General features: G+C 61.5%; 1 protein-coding gene across 1 annotated transcript in view; it reads right to left on the bottom strand.

The window, feature by feature from the left end:
• The window catches only part of LOC116937995 (serine/threonine-protein kinase mTOR), a 221,813-nt gene that overhangs the window by 181,680 nt on the left and 18,666 nt on the right, over positions 1-21,467 (bottom strand). Inside the window, 8 exon segments of the mRNA XM_076058486.1 lie at positions 4,019-4,100; positions 5,437-5,565; positions 10,431-10,614; positions 14,036-14,144; positions 14,801-14,961; positions 17,696-17,948; positions 18,725-18,859; positions 20,686-20,879. Of these exon segments, the coding sequence (XP_075914601.1) occupies positions 4,019-4,100; positions 5,437-5,565; positions 10,431-10,614; positions 14,036-14,144; positions 14,801-14,961; positions 17,696-17,948; positions 18,725-18,859; positions 20,686-20,879 (1,247 nt within the window).

The following is a 21,467-nucleotide window of genomic DNA, read 5'->3' as shown; positions in this document are numbered from 1 at the left end:
GAGTGAATGAGTGGGTGAGTGAGTGGGTGAGTGAGTGGGTGAGCGAGTTGGTGGGGTGGGTGGGTGGGTGAGTGGGTGGCGGAACGGTTTGTGCATCAGCACCAGCGACAGCATCTAAGGTGGTGGGGGGGTGTGGTGGGGGGGGGAGCAAAGGGTGAGAGCGTCTAGTCGGTGGGTGGGTGGGTGAGCCGGTGGGTGGGCGAGTGGGTGTGTTGGTGAGTGGGTGAGTGAGTGGGGTGGGTGAGTGGGTGGGTGAGTGAGTGGGGTGAGTGGGTGGGTTGGTGAGTGGGCGTGTGAGCCGGTGGGTGGGCGAGTGGGTGAGTTGGTGAGTGGGTGAGTGAGTGGGGTGGGTGAGTGGGGTGGGTGAGTGGGGTGGGTGAGGTGAGTGGGTGGGGTGGGTGAGTGGGGTGGGTGAGTGGGGTGGGTGGGGTGAGTGGGTGGGGTGAGGTGAGTGGGTGAGGTGAGTGGGTGAGTGTGGTGAGTGAGTGAGTGGGGTGGGTGGGTGAGTTGGTGGGGTGGGTGGGTGAGTGAGTGACGGAACGGTTTGTGCATCAGCACCAGCGACAGCATCTAAGGTGGTGGGGGGGTGTGGTGGGGGGGGGAGCAAAGGGTGAGAGCGTCTAGTCGGTGGGTGGGTGAGCCCGTGGGTGGGAGAGTGGGTGGGTTGTTGAGTGGGTGGGTGAGCGAATGGGTGAGTGAGTGGTGAGTGAGCCGGTGGGTGGGCGAGTGGGTGGGTGAGTGGGTGAGTGGGTGAGTGAGTGGGGTGGGTGAGTGAGTAGGGTGGGTGAGTGGGTGGGTGAGTGAGTGGGTGGGTGGGTGAGTGGGTGAGTGGGTGAGTGAGTGAGTGGGTGAGTGGGGGGGTGAGTGGGGGGTGAGTGGGGGGGTGAGTGGGTGAGTGAGTAGGCGAGTGAGTTGGTGAGTGAGTGGATGAGTGAATGAGTGGGTGAGTGAGTGGGTGAGTGAGTGGGTGAGTGAGTTGGTGGGGTGGGTGGGTGAGTGAGTGGCGGAACGGTTTGTGCATCAGCACCAGCGACAGCATCTAAGGTGGTGGGGGGGTGTGGTGGGGGGAGTGGGGGGGGAGCAAAGGGTGAGAGCGTCTAGTCGGTGGGTGGGTGAGCCGGTGGGTGGGTTGGTGAGTGGGTGAGTGAGTGGGGTGGGTGAGTGAGTGGGTGGGTGAGTGAGTGAGTGAGTGGGGTGGGGTGGGTGGGTGAGCGAGTAGGCGAGTGAGTTGGTGAGTGAGTGGGTGAGTGAGTGGGGTGGGTGAGTGGGTGGGTGAGTGAGTGGGTGGGTGAGTGAGTGGGGTGGGTGAGTGGGGTGGGTGAGGTGAGTGGGTGGGTGAGTGGGTGAGTGAGTGAGTGAGTGGGGTGGGGTGGGTGGGGTGGGTGAGCGGGTGAGCGAGTGAGTGAGTAGGCAAGTGAGTTGTTGAGTGAGTGGATGAGTGAATGAGTGGATGAGTGAGTTGGTGGGTGAGTAGGTGAGTGAGTGACGGAACGGTTTGTGCATCAGCACCAGCGACAGCATCTAAGGTGGTGGGGGGGTGTGGTGGGGGGAGTGGGGGGGGAGCAAAGGGTGAGAGCGTCTAGTCGGTGGGTGGGTGGGCGGGTGAGCCGGTGGGTGGGAGAGTGGGTGGGTTGGTGGGTGAGTGGGTGAGTGAGTGGGGTGGGTTGGTGAGTGGGTGAGTGAGTGGGGTGGGTGAGTGGGGTGAGTGGGTGAGTGAGTGGGGTGGGTGAGTGGGTGGGGCAAGTGGGTGGCTTGGTGAGTGGGTGGGTGAGTGGGTGGGTTGGTGAGTGGGTGGGTTGGTGAGTGGGTGGGTGGGTGGGTGAGTGAGTGGGGTGAGTGAGTGGGGTGGGTGGGGTGGGTGGGGTGGGTGGGTGAGCGGGTGAGCGAGTGAGTGAGTAGGCGAGTGAGTTGGTGAGTGAGTGGATGAGTGAATGAGTGAGTTGGTGAGTGGGGTGGGTGGGGTGGGGTGGGTGGGGTGGGGTGGGGTGGGTGGGGTGGTGAGCGGGTGAGTGAGTGGGTGAGTAGGCGAGTGAGTGGATGAGTGAATGAGTGGGTGAGTGAGTGGGTGGGTGAGTTGGTGGGTGGGGTGGGTGGGTGAGTGAGTGAGTGAGTGGGTGGGTGAGTGGGTGGGTGGGTGAGTGAGTGGCGGAACGGTTTGTGCATCAGCACCAGCGACAGCATCTAAGGTGGTGGGGGGGTGTGGTGGGGGGAGTAGGGGGGGAGCAAAGGGTGAGAGCGTCTAGTCGGTGGGTGGGCGGGTGAGCCCGTGGGTGGGCGAGTGGGTGGGTTGGTGGGTGAGTGGGTGAGTGGGGTGGGTGAGTGGGGTGAGCGGGTGAGTGAGTGGGGTGGGTGAGTGGGGTGAGCGGGTGAGTGGGGTGGGTGAGGTGAGTGGGTGAGGTGAGTGGGTGGGCGAGTGGGTGGGCGAGTGGGTGAGTGAGTGAGTGAGTGGGGTGAGTGAGTTGGTGAGTGGGGTGAGTGAGTGAGTGAGTGTGGTGAGTGAGTGAGTTGGGTGGGTGGGGTGGGTGGGGTGGGTGGGTGAGCGGGTGAGCGAGTGAGTGAGTAGGCGAGTGAGTTGGTGAGTGAGTGGATGAGTGAGTGAGTGGGTGAGTGAGTTGGTGGGTGGGTGGGTGGGGTGGGTGGGTGAGTGAGTGGATGAGTGAATGAGTGGGTGAGTGAGTGGGTGAGCGAGTTGGTGGGTGGGTTGGTGAGTGAGTGGCACCAGCGACAGCATCTAAGGTGGTGGGGGTGTGGGGAAGAGGAGGTGTGGTGGGGGGGGGGTGAGAGCGTCTAGTCGGTAGGTGGGTGGGTGAGCCGGTGGGTGGGCGAGTGGGTGGGTTGTTGAGTGGGTGGGTGAGTGGGTGGGTGGGCGAGTGGGTGGGTGAATGAGTGGGTGGGTGAGTGGGTGGGTGAATGAGTGGGTGGGTTGGTGAGCCGGTGGGTGGGCGAGTGGGTGGGTTGGTGAGTGGGTTGGTTAGTGGGTGGGTGAGTGGGTGGGTTGGTGAGTGGGTGGGTGAGCCGGTGGGTGGGCGAGTGGGTGGGTTGGTGAGTGGGTTGGTGAGTGGGTGGGTGAGTGGGTGGGTTGGTGAGTGGGTGGGTTGGTGAGTGGGTTGGTGAGTGGGTGGGTGAGTGGGTGGGTTGGTGAGTGGGTGGGTTGGTGAGTGGGCGGGTGAGTGGGTCAGTGTGCGAGTGGGTGGGCGAGTGGGTGGGTGAGCCGGTGGGTGGGTGAGTGGGTGGGCAAATGAGTGGGTGGGTAAGTGGGTCGGTTGGTGAGTGGGTGGGTGAGTGGGTGGGTTGGTGAGTGGGTGGGCAAATGAGTGTGTGGGTGAATGAGTGGGTGGGTGAGTGGGTGGGTGAATGACTGGGTGGGTTGGTGAGTGGGTGGGCGAGTGGGTGGGTGGGTGGGTTGGGGAGTGGGTGGGTGGGTGATCGAGTTAGTGGGTGAATGAGTGGGTGGATGATTGAGTGGGTGTGTGGGAAGGTGGGTGAGTGTGTGTGGGTGAGTGGGAGGGTGGGTGGGTGGGCGGGGGAGTGGGTGGGTGGGTGGATTGGTGGGAAAGTGGGTGGATGGGTGGCTGTTAGTGAGTGGGCGGGTGAGTGAATGGTAGTGAGTGGGTGGGTCGGTGGGGGAGTGGGTGAGCGAGCGGGTGAGCGGGCGAGCGAGCGGGCGAGCCAGCGAGTGGATGAGCGAATGGGCGAGTAGGTGAGCGAGCAGGTGAGCGAGCGGGTGAGTAGGTGAGCGAGCGGGTGAGTATGTGAGCGAGCGAGCGAGCGAGCGGGTGAGTAGGTGAGTGAGTGGGCGAGTGAGCGGGTGAGTATGTGAGCGAGCGGGTGAGTGAGCGGGTGAGCGAGCGGGTGAGTAGGTGAGCGAGTGAGCGGGCGAGCGAGCGGGTGAGTAAGTGAGTGAGTGAACAGGCGAGCGAGCGGGTGAGCGAGCGGGTGAGCGAGTAGGTGAGCGAGCGGGTGAGTGAGCGAGCGGGCGAGTAGGTGAGCGAGCGAGCGAGCGGGTGAGCGTTACTACCTTGAGGAGCCCGTCCTGAATGTCCCTCTTGAGGAGGGGGATTTGACGGCTGAGGTCGTACAGGACAGCCGTGAGCGCGGGGCTGTGGACGTCGCAGACGCGCAGACACAGACACACAGGTAAAGGTGCAGCCCCCGGGGGCGAGGCCGCAGGGGCCGACGGGGCAAGTGCTGTTGGCGAGAACGGAGGGGAGGGAGGAAGGGAGGAGGTGATGATGGTGATGCTGATGATGCTGATGATGATGCTGATGATGCTGATGATGATGCTGATGATGATGATGTTGCTGCTGATGATGATGTTGATGATGTTGCTGCTGATAATGCTGATGATGCTGATGATGCTGATGATGCTGCTGCTGCTGATGATGCTGCTGCTGTTGATGATGCTGCTGCTGATGACGATGATGCTGCTGCTGATGATGCTGATGCTGCTGCTGATGATGCTGCTGCTGATGCTGCTGCTGATGATGCTGCTGCTGATGCTGATGATGCTGCTGCTGATGCTGCTGCTGATGCTGCTGCTGCTGATGATGATGCTGCTGCTGCTGCTGATGATGATGCTGCTGCTGATGCTGCTGCTGCTGATGATGCTGCTATTGATGATGCTGCTGCTGCTGCTGAAGATGATAATGATGATGCTGCTGCTGATGATGCTGCTGCTGTTGATGATGCTGCTGTTGATGATGCTGCTGATGATGCTGCTGCTGCTGATGCTGCTGCTGCTAATGCTGCTGCTGATGCTGCTGCTGCTGCTGATGATGCTGCTGATGCTGCTGATGATGATGCTGCTGCTGATGCTGCTGATGCTGCTGATGATGATGCTGCTGCTGATGATGATGCTGCTGCTGATGCTGCTGCTGCTGATGATGCTGCTGTTGATGATGCTGATGCTGCTGATGATGCTGCTGCTGCTGCTGCTGAAGATGATGCTGATGATGCTGCTGCTGAAATGATAATGATGATGCTGCAGCTGATGATGCTGCTGATGATGCTGATGATGCTGCTTATGATGCTGCTGCTGTTTCTGCTGCTGATGATGCTGCTGCTGCTGATGCTGCTGCTGCTGATGATGCTGCTGTTGATGATGCTGCTGCTGATCTTGCTGCTGCTGCTGATGATGCTGCTGTTGATGCTGCTGCTGTTGTTGCTGCTGATGCTGCTGATGATGATGCTGCTGCTGATACTGCTGCTGCTGATGCTGCTGATGCTGATACTGCTGCTGCTGATGCTGCTGATGCTGATGATGATGCTGATGATGCTGCTGATGATACTGCTGCTGCTGCTACTGCTGCTGCTGATGATGGTGCTGCTGATGCTGATGATGCTGTTGCTGATGCTGCTGCTGATGCTGCTGATGCTGCTGCTGCTGCTGATGATGATGATGATACTGATGATGATGTTGATGATGCTGCTGCTGACCTCAGCCCCACGGCCAGCATTGGCTCCAGGAGCTCGCGAACTTCTCGAGTGACGGACGGCCCCATGGCCCTGGCCAGCATCGAGACGCAGGTCAGCACAGGGGGGTCCACCAGGAAGGAGCGGAGCCGTCTGGGGGGGGTGAGACACGGGGGGGGGGGGGGGGTGAGACACGGGGGGGGTGAGACACGGGGGGGGGGGGGGTGAGACACGGGGTGAGACACGGGGGGGAGACACGGGGGGAGGGTGAGACACGGGGGGGGGGGGGGTGAGACACGGGGTGAGACACGGGGTGAGACACGGGGTGGGGGTGAGACACGGGGTGAGACACGGGGTGGGGTGAGACACGGGGTGGGGGTGAGACACGGGGGGGAGACACGGGGGGAAGGGGGGAGACACAGGGGGGAGACTTGAGGGCAGTGCTGAGTCTATGGGTGGCAGTGCTGAGTCTATGGGTGGCAGTGTTGAGTCTATGGGTAGCAGTGTTGTGTCTATGGGTGGCAGTGCTGAGTCTATGGGTGGCAGTGTTGAGTCTATGGGTGGCAGTGTTGAGTCTATGGGTGGCAGTGTTGAGTCTATGGGTGGCAGTGTTGAGTCTGTGGGTGACAGTGCTGAGTCTATGGGTGGCAGTGTTGAGTCTATGGGTGGCAGTGTTGAGTCTACGGGTGGCAGTGTTGAGTCTATGGGTGGCAGTGCTGAGTCTATGGGTGGCAGTGTTGAGTCTATGGGTGACAGTGTTGAGTCTATGGGTGGCAGTGCTGAGTCTATGGGTGGCAGTGCTGAGTCAATGGGTGGCAGTGTTGAGTCTATGGGTGACAGTGTTGAGTCTATGGGTGGCAGTGCTGAGTCTATGGGTGGCAGTGCTGAGTCTATGGGTGGCAGTGCTGAGTCTATGGGTGGCAGTGCTGAGTCTATGGGTGGCAGTGCTGAGTCTATGGGTGGCAGTGTTGAGTCTATGGGTGGCAGTGTTGAGTCTATAGGTGGCAGTGTTGAGTCTATGGGTGGCAGTGCTGAGTCTATGGGTAGCAGTGTTGAGTCTATGGGTGGCAGTGTTGAGTCTATGGGTGGCAGTGTTGAGTCTATGGGTGGCAGTGTTGAGTCTATGGGTGGCAGTGCTGAGTCTATGGGTGGCAGTGCTGAGTCTATGGGTGGCAGTGTTGAGTCTATGGGTGACAGTGTTGAGTCTATGGGTGGCAGTGCTGAGTCTATGGGTGGCAGTGTTGAGTCTATGGGTAGCAGTGTTGTGTCTATGGGTGGCAGTGCTGAGTCTATGGGTGGCAGTGTTGAGTCTATGGGTGGCAGTGTTGAGTCTATGGGTGACAGTGTTGAGTCTATGGGTGGCAGTGCTGAGTCTATGGGTGGCAGTGTTGAGTCTATGGGTAGCAGTGTTGTGTCTATGGGTGGCAGTGCTGAGTCTATGGGTGGCAGTGTTGAGTCTATGGGTGGCAGTGTTGAGTCTAAGGGTGGCAGTGTTGAGTCTATGGGTGGCAGTGCTGAGTCTATGGGTGACAGTGCTGAGTCTATGGGTGGCAGTGTTGAGTCTATGGGTGACAGTGTTGAGTCTATGGGTGGCAGTGCTGAGTCTATGGGTGGCAGTGTTGAGTCTATGGGTAGCAGTGTTGTGTCTATGGGTGGCAGTGCTGAGTCTATGGGTGGCAGTGTTGAGTCTATGGGTGGCAGTGTTGAGTCTATGGGTGACAGTGTTGAGTCTATGGGTGGCAGTGCTGAGTCTATGGGTGGCAGTGTTGAGTCTATGGGTAGCAGTGTTGTGTCTATGGGTGGCAGTGCTGAGTCTATGGGTGGCAGTGTTGAGTCTATGGGTGGCAGTGTTGAGTCTAAGGGTGGCAGTGCTGAGTCTATGGGTGGCAGTGTTGAGTCTATGGGTGGCAGTGCTGAGTCTATGAATGGCAGTGTTGAGTCTATGGGTGACAGTGTTGAGTCTATGGGTGGCAGTGTTGAGTCTATGGGTAGCAGTGCTGAGTCTATGGGTAGCAGTGCTGAGTCTATGACAGTGTTGAGTCTACGGGTGTCAGTGCTGAGTCTATGGGTGGCAGTGCTGAGTCTATGGGTGGCAGTGCTGAGTCTACGGGTGGCAGTGTTGAGTCTATGGGTGGCAGTGCTGAGTCTATGGGTGGCAGTGTTGAGTCTATGACAGTGCTGAGTCTATGGGTGACAGTGCTGAGTCTATGACAGTGCTGAGTCTATGGGTGACAGTGCTGAGTCTATGACAGTGTTGAGCCTATGGGTGACAGTGCTGAGTCTATGGGTGACAGTGCTGAGTCTATGACAGTGCTGAGTCTATGGGTGGCAGTGCTGAGTCTATCACAGTGCTGAGTCTATGGGTGACAGTGCTGAGTTTATGACAGTGCTGAGTCTATGGGTGACAGTGCTGAGTCTATGGGTGACAGTGCTGAGTCTATGGGTGACAGTGCTGAGTCTATGACAGTGCTGAGTCTATGGGTGACAGTGCTGAGTCTATGGGTGACAGTGCTGAGTCTATGGGTGACAGTGCTGAGTCTATGACAGTGCTGAGTCTATGGGTGACAGTGCTGAGTCTATGACAGTGCTGAGTCTATGACAGTGCTGAGTCTATGGGTGACAGTGCTGAGTCTATGACAGTGTTGAGTCTATGACAGTGTTGAGTCTATGGGTGACAGTGCTGAGTCTATGACAGTGCTGAGTCTATGGGTGACAGTGCTGAGTCTATGACAGTGCTGAGTCTATGGGTGACAGTGCTGAGTCTATGGGTGACAGTGCTGAGTCTATGGGTGACAGTGCTGAGTCTATGACAGTGCTGAGTCTATGGGTGACAGTGCTGAGTCTATGACAGTGCTGAGTCTATGACAGTGCTGAGTCTATGGGTGACAGTGCTGAGTCTATGACAGTGTTGAGTCTATGACAGTGTTGAGTCTATGGGTGACAGTGCTGAGTCTATGACAGTGCTGAGTCTATGGGTGACAGTGCTGAGTCTATGACAGTGCTGAGTCTATGGGTGACAGTGCTGAGTCTATGACAGTGCTGAGTCTATGGGTGACAGTGCTGAGTCTATGACAGTGCTGAGTCTATGACAGTGCTGAGTCTATGACAGTGTTGAGTCTATGACAGTGTTGAGTCTATGGGTGACAGTGCTGAGTCTATGACAGTGCTGAGTCTATGGGTGACAGTGCTGAGTCTATGACAGTGCTGAGTCTATGGGTGACAGTGCTGAGTCTATGACAGTGCTGAGTCTATGGGTGGCAGTGCTGAGTCTATGACAGTGCTGAGTCTATGGGTGACAGTGTTGAGTCTATGGGTGACAGTGCTGAGTCTATGGGTGACAGTGCTGAGTCTATGGGTGGCAGTGCTGAGTCTATGACAGTGCTGAGTCTATGACAGTGCCGAGTCTATGGGTGACAGTGCTGAGTCTATGACAGTGCTGAGTCTATGGGTGGCAGTGTTGAGTCTATGGGTGGCAGTGCTGAGTCTATGACAGTGCTGAGTCTATGACAGTGTTGAGTCTATGGGTGGCAGTGTTGAGTCTATGACAGTGCTGAGTCTATGGGTGACAGTGCTGAGTCTATGACAGTGCTGAGTCTATGGGTGACAGTGCTGAGTCTATGGGTGACAGTGCTGAGTCTATGACAGTGCCGAGTCCACGGGTGACAGTGCTGAGTCTATGACAGTGCTGAGTCTATGACAGTGCTGAGTCTATGACAGTGCTGAGTCTATGACAGTGCTGAGTCTATGACAGTGCTGAGTCTATGGGTGACAGTGCTGAGTCTATGACAGTGCTGAGTCTATGGGTGGCAGTGCTGAATCTATGGGTGACAGTGCTGAGTCTATGACAGTGCTGAGTCTATGACAGTGTTGAGTCTATGGGTGACAGTGCTGAGTCTATGGGTGACAGTGCTGAGTCTATGGGTGGCAGTGCTGAATCTATGGGTGACAGTGCTGAGTCTATGACAGTGCTGAGTCTATGACAGTGCTGAGTCTATGACAGTGTTGAGTCTATGACAGTGTTGAGTCTATGACAGTGCTGAGTCTATGGGTGACAGTGCTGAGTCTATGGGTGACAGTGCTGAGTCTATGACAGTGTTGAGTCTATGACAGTGCTGAGTCTATGGGTGACAGTGCTGAGTCTATGACAGTGCTGAGTCTATGACAGTGCTGAGTCTATGACAGTGCTGAGTCTATGACAGTGTTGAGTCTATGACAGTGTTGAGTCTATGACAGTGCTGAGTCTATGGGTGACAGTGTTGAGTCTATGACAGTGCTGAGTCTATGGGTGACAGTGTTGAGTCTATGACAGTGCTGAGTCTATGACAGTGCTGAGTCTATGACAGTGCTGAGTCTATGACAGTGCTGAGTCTATGACAGTGCCGAGTCTATGGGTGACAGTGTTGAGTCTATGACAGTGCTGAGTCTATGACAGTGCTGAGTCTATGACAGTGCTGAGTCTATGGGTGACAGTGCTGAGTCTATGACAGTGCTGAGTCTATGGGTGGCAGTGCTGAATCTATGGGTGACAGTGCTGAGTCTATGACAGTGCTGAGTCTATGACAGTGTTGAGTCTATGGGTGGCAGTGTTGAGTCTATGGGTGGCAGTGCTGAGTCTATGGGTGGCAGTGTTGAGTCTATGACAGTGCTGAGTCTATGGGTGGCAGTGCTGAGTCTATGGGTGACAGTGCTGAGTCTATGACAGTGCCGAGTCTATGTGTGACAGTGCCGAGTCTATGACAGTGCTGAGTCTATGGGTGACAGTGCTGAGTCTATGGGTGACAGTGCTGAGTCTATGGGTGACAGTGTTGAGTCTATGACAGTGCTGAGTCTATGACAGTGCTGAGTCTATGACAGTGCTGAGTCTATGGGTGACAGTGTTGAGTCTATGGGTGACAGTGCCGAGTCTATGACAGTGCCGAGTCTATGACAGTGCCGAGTCCACGGGTGGACCTCCCCCAATCGGGCCATCGGCTGCCACCGTCCCCCATCCCGCCACCGGGCCACCCCCGGGCCCTCACTTGTGGGCGAGCTCCTTGGTGGGCAGGGCCTGCCGCAGGTGCTCCATGATGCGTGGCAGGTAGGGCTGGATCTCCATCTTGACGGAGACGGCCAGGAGGCCCGTGGCCTGGAAGGCCGCCCCGCGCTCCCGCTCGCGCTTGAGGCTCGACAGCAGGTGGCCCATCGTGTCGGCCAGGTAGCGCTCTGCGGGTAGGGCGGGCGGGCGAGGGAGGGGAGCGGGAGGTGGGCCACGTTGTGACGCGGGAGGGCCGCGTTGTGACGCGGGAGGGCCGCGTTGTGCCGCGGGAGGGCCGCGTTGTGACGCGGGAGGGCCGCGTTGTGACGCGGGAGGGCCGCGTTGTGACGTGTGAGGGCCACGTTGTGACGCGCGAGGGCCGCGTTGTGACGCGCGAGGGCCACGTTGTGACGTGTGAGGGCCACGTTGTGACGTGCGAGGGCCACGTTGTGACGCGGGAGGGCCGCGTTGTGCCGCGGGAGGGCCGCGTTGTGACGCGGGAGGGCCGCGTTGTGACGCGGGAGGGCCACGTTGTGACGCGTGAGGGCCACGTTGTGACGCGCGAGGGCCACGTTGTGACACCTGAGGGCCACGTTGTGACGCCTGAGGGCCACGTTGTGACGTGTGAGGGCCACATTGTGACGCCTGAGGGCCACGTTGTGACGTGTGAGGGCCACGTTGTGACGTGTGAGGGCCACGTTGTGACGCCTGAGGGCCACGTTGTGACGTGTGAGGGCCACGTTGTGACGTGTGAGGGCCACGTTGTGACGCGCGAGGGCCACGTTGTGACGTGTGAGGGCCACGTTGTGACGTGTGAGGGCCACGTTGTGACGCGCGAGGGCCGCGTTGTGCCGCGGGAGGGCCACGTTGTGACGTGTGAGGGCCACGTTGTGACGTGTGAGGGCCGCGTTGTGACGCGGGAGGGCCGCGTTGTGACGCGGGAGGGCCGCGTTGTGACGCGCGAGGGCCACGTTGTGACGCCTGAGGGCCACGTTGTGACGTGTGAGGGCCACGTTGTGACGTGTGAGGGCCACGTTGTGACGTGTGAGGGCCACGTTGTGACGTGCGAGGGCCACGTTGTGACGTGCGAGGGCCACGTTGTGACGTGCGAGGGCCACGTTGTGACGTGCGAGGGCCACGTTGTGACGCGCGAGGGCCACGTTGTGACGTGTGAGGGCCACGTTGTGACGTGTGAGGGCCACGTTGTGACGCGCGAGGGCCGCGTTGTGACGCGGGGAGGGCCACGTTGTGACGCCTGAGGGCCACGTTGTGACGCCTGAGGGCCACGTTGTGACGCGCGAGGGCCACGTTGTGACGCCTGAGGGCCACGTTGTGACGCCTGAGGGCCACGTTGTGACGCGGGAGGGCCACGTTGTGACGCCTGAGGGCCACGTTGTGACGCCTGAGGGCCACGTTGTGACGTGTGAGGGCCACGTTGTGACGCCTGAGGGCCACGTTGTGACGCCTGAGGGCCACGTTGTGACGTGTGAGGGCCACGTTGTGACGTGTGAGGGCCACGTTGTGACGCCTGAGGGCCACGTTGTGACGCCTGAGGGCCACGTTGTGACGCCTGAGGGCCACGTTGTGACGCCTGAGGGCCACGTTGTGACGTGTGAGGGCCACGTTGTGACGCCTGAGGGCCACGTTGTGACGCCTGAGGGCCACGTTGTGACGCGTGAGGGCCACGTTGTGACGTGTGAGGGCCGCGTTGTGACGCGGGAGGGCCGCGTTGTGCCGCGGGAGGGCCACGTTGTGACGTGTGAGGGCCACGTTGTGACGTGTGAGGGCCACGTTGTGACGTGTGAGGGCCACGTTGTGACGTGCGAGGGCCACGTTGTGACGTGTGAGGGCCACGTTGTGACGTGCGAGGGCCACGTTGTGACGTGTGAGGGCCACGTTGTGACGCGCGAGGGCCACGTTGTGACGTGTGAGGGCCACGTTGTGACGTGTGAGGGCCACGTTGTGACGCGCGAGGGCCGCGTTGTGACGCGGGAGGGCCACGTTGTGACGCCTGAGGGCCACGTTGTGACGCCTGAGGGCCACGTTGTGACGCGCGAGGGCCACGTTGTGACGCCTGAGGGCCACGTTGTGACGCCTGAGGGCCACGTTGTGACGCGGGAGGGCCACGTTGTGACGCCTGAGGGCCACGTTGTGACGCCTGAGGGCCACGTTGTGACGTGTGAGGGCCACGTTGTGACGCCTGAGGGCCACGTTGTGACGCCTGAGGGCCACGTTGTGACGTGTGAGGGCCACGTTGTGACGTGTGAGGGCCACGTTGTGACGCCTGAGGGCCACGTTGTGACGCCTGAGGGCCACGTTGTGACGCCTGAGGGCCACGTTGTGACGCCTGAGGGCCACGTTGTGACGTGTGAGGGCCACGTTGTGACGCCTGAGGGCCACGTTGTGACGCCTGAGGGCCACGTTGTGACGCGTGAGGGCCACGTTGTGACGTGTGAGGGCCACGTTGTGACGCGTGAGGGCCACGTTGTGACGCCTGAGGGCCACGTTGTGACGCCTGAGGGCCACGTTGTGACGCGTGAGGGCCACGTTGTGACGTGTGAGGGCCACGTTGTGACGCGCGAGGGCCACGTTGTGACGTGTGAGGGCCACGTTGTGACGTGTGAGGGCCGCGTTGTGACGCCTGAGGGCCACTTTGTGACGCGGGAGGGCCACGTTGTGACGCGGGAGGGCCACGTTGTGACGTGTGAGGGCCACGTTGTGACGTGTGAGGGCCACGTTGTGACGTGTGAGGGCCACGTTGTGACGTGTGAGGGCCACGTTGTGCCGTGTGAGGGCCACGTTGTGACGTGTGAGGGCCACGTTGTGACGTGTGAGGGCCACGTTTTCGCCCTCCGCCGTGCGTGGGCGAGCGAGCCGACGGTGGGGGGTGGGGGGCGGGGGGTGGGGGGCGGGGGGGTGGGGGGGTGGGGGGGTGGGGGGAACGCGGCGCCGATGAGGGCGGTGAGGAGGGGATGGGGGTGGAGGGAGGGAGGGAGGGAGAGGGATGGAGGGGATAGGGTGGAGAGGGAGGGATGGGGAGGAGAGGGAGGGGATGGAGGGGATAGGGATGGAGAGGGAGGGAGGGAGAGGATGGAGAGGGAGGAGAGGGAGGGGATAGGGATGGAGGGAGGGAGCGGATGGAGGGGATAGGGATGGAGAGGGAGGGAGGGGATGGAGGGGATGGAGAGGGAGGGGATGGAGAGGGAGGGGATGGAGGGAGGGATGGAGGGGATGGAGGGGGAGGGAGGGGATGGAGAGGATGGAGAGGGAGGGAGGGGATGGAGAGGGATGGGGAGGGGATGGAGGGAGGGATGGAGGGGATGGAGGGGGAGGGAGGGGATGGAGAGGGAGGGAGGGGATAGGGTGGAGGGAGGGATGGGGAGGGGATAGAGAGGGGAGAGGGATGGAGGGGATGGAGAGGGAGGGAGGGAGCGGATAGGGTGTGAGGGGATTGAGGTAGAGAGGGGAGGGAGTGGATGGGGAGCGGAGGGAGTGGATGGGGTAGGGAGTGGGAGTGCTGGTTGTGCATTGCCTCTGGGTTCTCCTGCCCATCCCTCCCACCACCCCCCCCACCCCCACCGTCTCTCCCCCCCCCCTGCCCCCGCTCACCAGTGAAGGCGTGTGGCTTGAAGGCCGCCAGTCGGGGCAGCAGGCTGAGCACGGCCGACTGGATGAGGGCGTTTCGCCCACCACGAAACCGCAGAGCCCAGTGACAAATCTACGCACGCACGCACACACACACACGGGCAAAGGGAATCCCGCCTGGCTTGCACGGGCTGCTGGGGCAAGTGCTCACCCACTCATTCAGCTACCCGCCCACTCACTCACTCACTCACCGTGAACGCCACCCAGCCACCCACACGGACACAGTGAACCCCACCCACCCACACGGCCACAGTGAACACCACCCACCCACACGGCCACGGTGAACCCCACCCACCCACACGGACACAGTGAACCCCACCCACCCACACGGCCACAGTGAACCCCACCCACCCACACGGCCACAGTGAACCCCACCCACCCACACGGCCATCGTGAACTCCACCCACCCACACGGCCACAGTGAACCCCACCCACCCACACGGTCACCGTGAACCCCACCCACACGGCCACAGTGAACCCCACCCACCCACACGGACACTGTGAACCCCACCCACCCACCCACACGGACACAGTGAACCCCACCCACCCACACGGCCACAGTGACCCCCACCCACCCACATGGCCACAGTGAACCCCACCCACACGGCCACAGTGAACCCCACCCACCCACACGGACACCGTGAACCCCACCCACCCACACGGCCACCGTGAACCCCACCCACCCACACGGCCACAGTGAACCCCCCCACCCACCCACCACCGGCTCACCTGATCGAACTTTTCCTCCATGAGCTCGCGACAGTAGCGACTCTCCACCGCGGGCGGCTTGTGGAGGGAGGGGGGCCCGTGTCCCCCCGTGAAGGGGGGCACGGCCGGGGGCGGGAGGCCCACTCCAAGACCCACGGGGCCCGTGGATAGAGGCCCGTAGCCTGTAAAAGACAGCGGTCACCCCCGCGAGCCGGCCATCATAAAACTAAACTATCAAACCATGTTCTCTGGGTCTTTCCGTAAAGACACACGTAAAGTAAAACCTTGGGTTTGCGAGCATAACTCGCTCCGGAAAACGTGTCTGCGATCCCAAGCACTCGTGCACATCGTAGCACTCGCACGCGAGCTGTGTGATCACGTGACGCTCGGCGGTACGAAGCGTTGATCAAATGAATACTCGCAGATCGAGCTAACCCGCAAATCCACGAGGTTTTCACCGCAGATGCGAAAAATAGTAAAATCATCGCGACGTTTTGATCGCAACACGAGCAATCATCGTCGGGTGATGAAAAAAAAAATGCCAGCGAGAGAGCTGCCTCTGGCAGGAGGAAATGATTTATCATTAATCTATCGACGTGGCTTTACCGAAAAACCCAGAGAATATGAATTCCTGCAGTCACGAGAGATATTTGCCATCACAAACTGAACCGTTAAACCATAAACTATTTTTATTTTGCCAAGCAAGGCCCCACCTAGCTACTGTGTGTCTCTTTGTCACAAGCGGCCTGGCCCATCGCAAACTAAACTATTAAACTATAAACTATTTTTACTTTACCAGCTAATGCCCCACCTAGCTACTGTGTCTCTTTGTCACAAGCGGCCTGGCCATTACAAACTAAACTATAAACACTATAGTGTCACCCCCCCATCTCCCAAGCTCACCGTATCCCACAATGCCGAGCGACAAGTACCGCCCCCACCCCATCTCCCAACCTCACCGTATCCCACAATGCCGAGCGACAAACCTCACCGTATCCCACAATGCCGAGCGACAAGTACCGCCACCCACCTCCCCCCCCATCTCCCAACCTCACCGTATCCCACAATGCCGAGCGACAAACCTCACCGTATCCCACAATGCCGAGCGACAAGCACCGCCCCCACCCCATCTCCCAACCTCACCGTATCCCACAATGCCGAGCGACAAACCTCACCGTATCCCACAATGCCGAGCGACAAGTACCGCCACCCACCTCCCCCCCCCATCTCCCAACCTCACCGTATCCCACAATGCCGAGCGACAAACCTCACCGTATCCCACAATGCCGAGCGACAAGCACCGCCCCCACCCCATCTCCCAACCTCACCGTATCCCACAATGCCGAGTGACAAAACCTCACCGTATCCCACAATGCCGAGCGACAAGTACCGCACCCACCCCATCTCCCAACCTCACCGTATCCCACAATGCCGAGGGACAAGTACCGCCCCCTCCCACCCCATCTCCCAACCTCACCGTATCCCACAATGCCGAGCGACAAGTACCGCCACCCCTCCCCCCCATCTCCCAACCTCACCGTATCCCACAATGCCGAGCGACAAGTACCACCACCCCTCCCCCCCATCTCCCAACCTCACCGTATCCCACAATGCCGAGCGACAAGTACCGCCACCCCCATCCCCATCTCCCAACCTCACCGTGTCCCACAATGCCGAGCGACAAGTACCGCCACCCCTCCCCCCCATCTCCCAACCTCACCGTATCCCACAATGCCGAGCGACAAACCTCACCGTATCCCACAATGCCGAGCGCCACCCCCCCTCCCCCCCATCTCCCAACCTCACCGTATCCCACAATGCCGAGCGACAAGTACCGCCACCCCCATCCCCATCTCCCAACCTCACCGTATCCCACAATGCCGAGCTACAAGTACCGCCCCCACCCCATCTCCCAACCTCACCGTATCCCACAATGCCGAGCGACAAACCTCACCGTATCCCACAATGCCGAGCGACAAGTACCGCCCCCACCCATCTCCCAACCTCACCGTATCCCACAATGCCGAGCGACAAGCACCGCCCCCACCCCATCTCCCAACCTCACCGTATCCCACAATGCCGAGCGACAAACCTCACCGTATCCCACAATGCCGAGCGACAAGTACCGCCACCCCTCCCACCCCATCTCCTAACCTCACCGTATCCCACAATGCTGAGCGACAAGTACCGCCACCCCTCCCCCCCAACCTCACCGTATCCCACAATGCTGAGCGACAAGTACCGCCACCCCTCCCCCCCATCTCCTAACCTCACCGTATCCCACAATGCCGAGCGACAAGTACCGCCACCCCTCCCCCCAACCTCACCGTATCCCACAATGCCGAGCGACAAGTACCGCTACCCCTCCCCCCCCAACTCCCAACCTCACCGTATCCCACAATGCCGAGCGACAAACCTCACCGTATCCCACAATGCCGAGCGACAAGTACCGCCCCCACCACATCTCCCAACCTCACCGTATCCCACAATGCCGAGCGACAAGCACCGCCCCCACCCCATCTCCCAACCTCACCGTATCCCACAATGCCGAGCGACAAGTACCGCCACCACCCCTTCCCCCCCATCTCCCAACCTCACCGTATCCCACAATGCCGAGCGACAAACCTCACCGTATCCCACAATGCCGAGCGACAAGCACCGCCCCCACCCCATCTCCCAACCTCACCGTATCCCACAATGCCGAGCGACAAACCTCACCGTATCCCACAATGCCGAGCGACAAGTACCGCCACCGCCCCCTCCCACCCCACCTCCCAACCTCACCGTATCCCACAATGCCGAGCGACAAGTACCGCCACCCCTCTCCCCCCCATCTCCCAACCTCACCGTATCCCACAATGCCGAGCGACAAGCACCGCCACCGCCACCCTTCCCCACCCCATCTCCCAACCTCACCGTATCCCACAATGCCGAGCAGGGCGGGCGATCGCGCGGTGTGGAGATGCTGGTAGCCGGCGCCGATGGGCGACGAGAACCCGAGGGCGGTTGCCGCGGCGATCGCGGAAGTCGCGGCCGAGGCGGAGGAGGACGAGGGGTAGTGGTGGTGGTGGTGGTGGTGGCGAGGCTTCGCCGAGGAAAGTAGCCCAGCGTAGTAGTGGTCATGAAGCAGCTGCTGCTGGGTGATTTCCTCCATCTCCTCGCGCAGACGCTGAGGTGGAGGGGGGCCGGGGGGTGGAAGGGGTGGTGGTAGTTCACGGGAAATGTAGTTGCCAGGGGAGAAAATAAATTTTCCCCGCCAACTCAACCCGCTCGGCTCGCCCGCCCGCCCGCCCGCCCGCCCGCCCGCTCGCTCATTCGCCCGCTCACCCACCCACCCATTGGCTCACCCGCCCACCCCACCCGCTCACCCGCCCGCCCACTCGCTCACCCGCCCGCTCACTCACCCACCCGCGCTCACTCACTCACTCGCTCGCTCACCCAGCCACTCACCCACCCGCTCACTCACCCACCCGCTCACTCACCCACCCGCCCACTCGCCCACTCGCCCACCCAGCCACTCACTCACTCACCTACTCACTCACTCACCCACTCACTCGCCCACCCACCCGCCCACCCACCCACCCACTCACCCACCCACCCACTCACTCACTCACTCACCCACCCACCCACCCACTCACTCACCCACCCACCCACCCACTCACTCACTCACCCACCCACTCACTCACTCACTCACCCACCCACCCACCCACTCACCCACCCACCCACTCACCCAACCACCCACCCACTCACTCACTCACCCACCCACCCACTCACTCACTCGCCCGCCCACTCACCCACCCGCCCACCCACCCACCCACTCACCCACCCACCCACCCAGCCACCCACCCACCCAGCCACCCACCCACCCACTCACCCACCCACCCACCCGCCCACTCACCCACCCACCCGCCCACTCACCCGCCCACCAACTCAACCCCCACCCACCTCCCCCTCCATGCTGCTGATGCGGATGAGCTCGTTGAGGATGAGGAGGGAGCCGTGGATGCGGTCGTCCCTGTTCACCCCCTTCTCCTTGGTCACGGGCTCCTCGAAGCCGCGCTCAGCTTCCTCAAAGGTGTGCTGCCAAAGCGCACAGGTCAAAGTTCACGGCGCGTGACCCCGGGTCACCTCCCTTCCACCCCCGCCGCCGCCTATCGTCGCCACCCACGGCTCCTAGGCCGAGCCCCTAGGCCGCGCCGTGCCCCTAGGCCGCGAGGCCGGACACCCGCGAGGCCGCTCCGGTTCTCTCGGGGGCGCACCGCCAGGCCGAAGGCCCCGCCGCTGTACCGCAGCGGCGGGGCCTTCGTCTCTCCTTGGTCACGCGCTTGGCGGTCAGCAGCAGGAAAGGCCACGAGGGCCTCCAGGCCGTGCCGCTGGGCCGCGAGGCCGTGTCGCTGGGTCGTGTCGCTAGGCCGTGTCGCTAGGCCGCTAGGCCGTGCCGCTAGGCCGCTAGGCCGTGTCGCTGGGTCGTGTCGCTAGGCCGTGTCGCTAGGCCGTGTCGCTAGGCCGTGTCGCTGGGTCGTGTCGCTAGGCCGTGTCGCTAGGCCGTGTCACTAGGCCGTGTCGCTAGGCCGTGTCGCTAGGCCGTGTCGCTAGGCCGTGTCGCTAGGCCGTGTCGCTCGGCCGTGTCGCTAGGCCGTGTCACTAGGCCGTGTCGCTAGGCCGTGTCGCTAGGCCGTGTCGCTAGGCCGCTAGGCCATGTCGCTAGGCCGTGTCGCTAGGCCGTGCCGCTAGGCCGTGTCACTAGTCCGTGCCGCTAGGCCGCTAGGCCGTGTCACTAGGCCGTGTCGCTAGGCCGTGTCACTAGGTCGTGTCGCTAGGCCGTGTCGCTAGGCCGTGTCGCTAGGCCGTGTCGCTAGGCCGCTAGGCCGTGTCGCTAGGCCGTGTCGCTAGGCCGTGTCGCTAGGCCGTGTCGCTAGGCCGTGTCGCTATGCCGTGTCGCTAGGCCGTGTCGCTAGGCCGTGTCGCTAGGCCGTGTCGCTAGGCCGCTAGGCCGTGTCGCTAGGCCGCTAGGCTGTGTCGCTAGGTCGTGTCACTAGGCCGTGTCGCTAGGCCGTGTCGCTAGGCCGTGTCGCTAGGCCGCTAGGCCGTGTCGCTAGGCCGTTAGGCCGTGTCGCTAGGTCGTGTCACTAGGCCGTGTCGCTCGGCCGTGTCGCTAGGCCGTGTCGCTAGGCCGCTAGGCCATGTCGCTAGGCCGTGTCGCTAGGCCGTGCCGCTAGGCTGTGTCACTAGTCCGTGCCGCTAGGCCGCTAGGCCGTGTCACTAGGCCGTGCCGCTAGGCAGTGTCGCTAGGCCGTGTCGCTAGGCCGTGTCGCTAGGCCGTGTCACTAGGCCGTGTCGCTAGGCCGTGCCGCTAGGCCGTGCCGCTAGGCCGCCGGGCCGTGTCACTAGGCCGTGCCACTAGGCCGTGTCACTAGGCCGTGTCACTAGGCCGTGCCGCTAGTCCGTGCCACTAGGCCGTGCCGCTAGGCCGTGCCACTAGGCCGTGCCACTAGGCCGTGTCACTAGGCCGTGTCACTAGGCCGTGCCGCTAGTCCGTGCCACTAGGCCGTGCCGCTAGGCCGTGCCACTAGGCCGTGCCACTAGGCCGTGTCACTAGGCCGTGTCACTAGGCCGTGCCGCTAGTCTGTGCCACTAGGCCGTGCCGCTAGGCCGTGCCGCTAGGCCGTGCCGCTAGGCCGCTAGGCCGTGCCGCTAGGCCGTGCCACTAGGCCGTGTCACTAGGCCGTGTCACTAGGCCGCTAGGCCGCTAGGCCGTGTCACTAGGTCGCTAGGCCGTGTCACTAGTCCGTGTCACTAGTCCGTGTCGCTAGGCCGCGTCGCTCGACCGTGCCGCTAGGCCGCTAGGCCGCTAGGCCGCTAGTCCGTGCCGCTAGGCCGCCGGGCCGTGCCGGCCGAGGCCGTACCCGGTACCACAGCGGGCGCTGCATCTCCTTGGTCTCGCGCTTGGCGGTGAGGAGCAGGCAGGCCCTGAGGGCCGAGACGGCTCCCTCGCGGATCGCCTGCTTGGGGTCCCAGACGCCGTTGAAGATGACGTCGAAGAACGGCTGCACTTGCTGGAAGAAGAATGTGGGCGCGTTGACGGCCAACTCCCTAGGGAGGGGAGGGGAGGGAGGGAGGGGAGGGGAGTGAGGGAGGGGAGTGAGGGAGGGAGGGAGGGAGAGAGGGAGGGAGGGAGGGATGGGGGCGGGGAAAGGAGAGACTCCTCAAGTATCCTCCCTCCGTGTCTCTCCCAGTGTCTCTCCCCGTGTGTCTCCCAGTGTCTCTCCCAGTGTCTCTCCCAGTGTGTCTCCGTCCGTGTCTCTCCCCGTGTGTCTCTCCCCGTGTGGCTCTCCCCGTGTGTCTCTCCCAGTGTCTCTCTCCCCGTGTCTCTCCCCGTGTGTCTCTCCCAGTGTCTCTCCGTGTCTCTCCCCATGTCTCTCCCCGTGTGTCTCTCCCCGTGTGTCTCTCCCAGTGTGTCTCCCAGTGTGTCTCCCAGTGTCTCCCCGTGTCTCTCCGTGTCTCTCTCCGTGTGTCTCTCCCAGTGTCTCTCCCCGTGTGTCTCTCCCCGTGTGTCTCTCCCCGTGTGTCTCTAGGTCCGTGTCTCTCCCAGTGTCTCTCCGTGTCTCTCCGTCCGTGTCTCCCCGTGTCTCTCCCCGTGTCTCTCCCCGTGTCTCTCCCCGTGTGTCTCCCCGTGTCTCTCCCCGTG

Source organism: Petromyzon marinus (assembly GCF_048934315.1).
Source record: "Petromyzon marinus isolate PM22_M1 ecotype Great Lakes invasive population chromosome 75 unlocalized genomic scaffold, UKy_Petmar_22M1.pri1.0 chr75_unloc.4, whole genome shotgun sequence".
NCBI lineage: Eukaryota > Metazoa > Chordata > Hyperoartia > Petromyzontiformes > Petromyzontidae > Petromyzon > Petromyzon marinus.
Note: the sequence above shows the minus strand (reverse complement) of the source record. Positions and strands in the feature narration are given on the sequence as shown.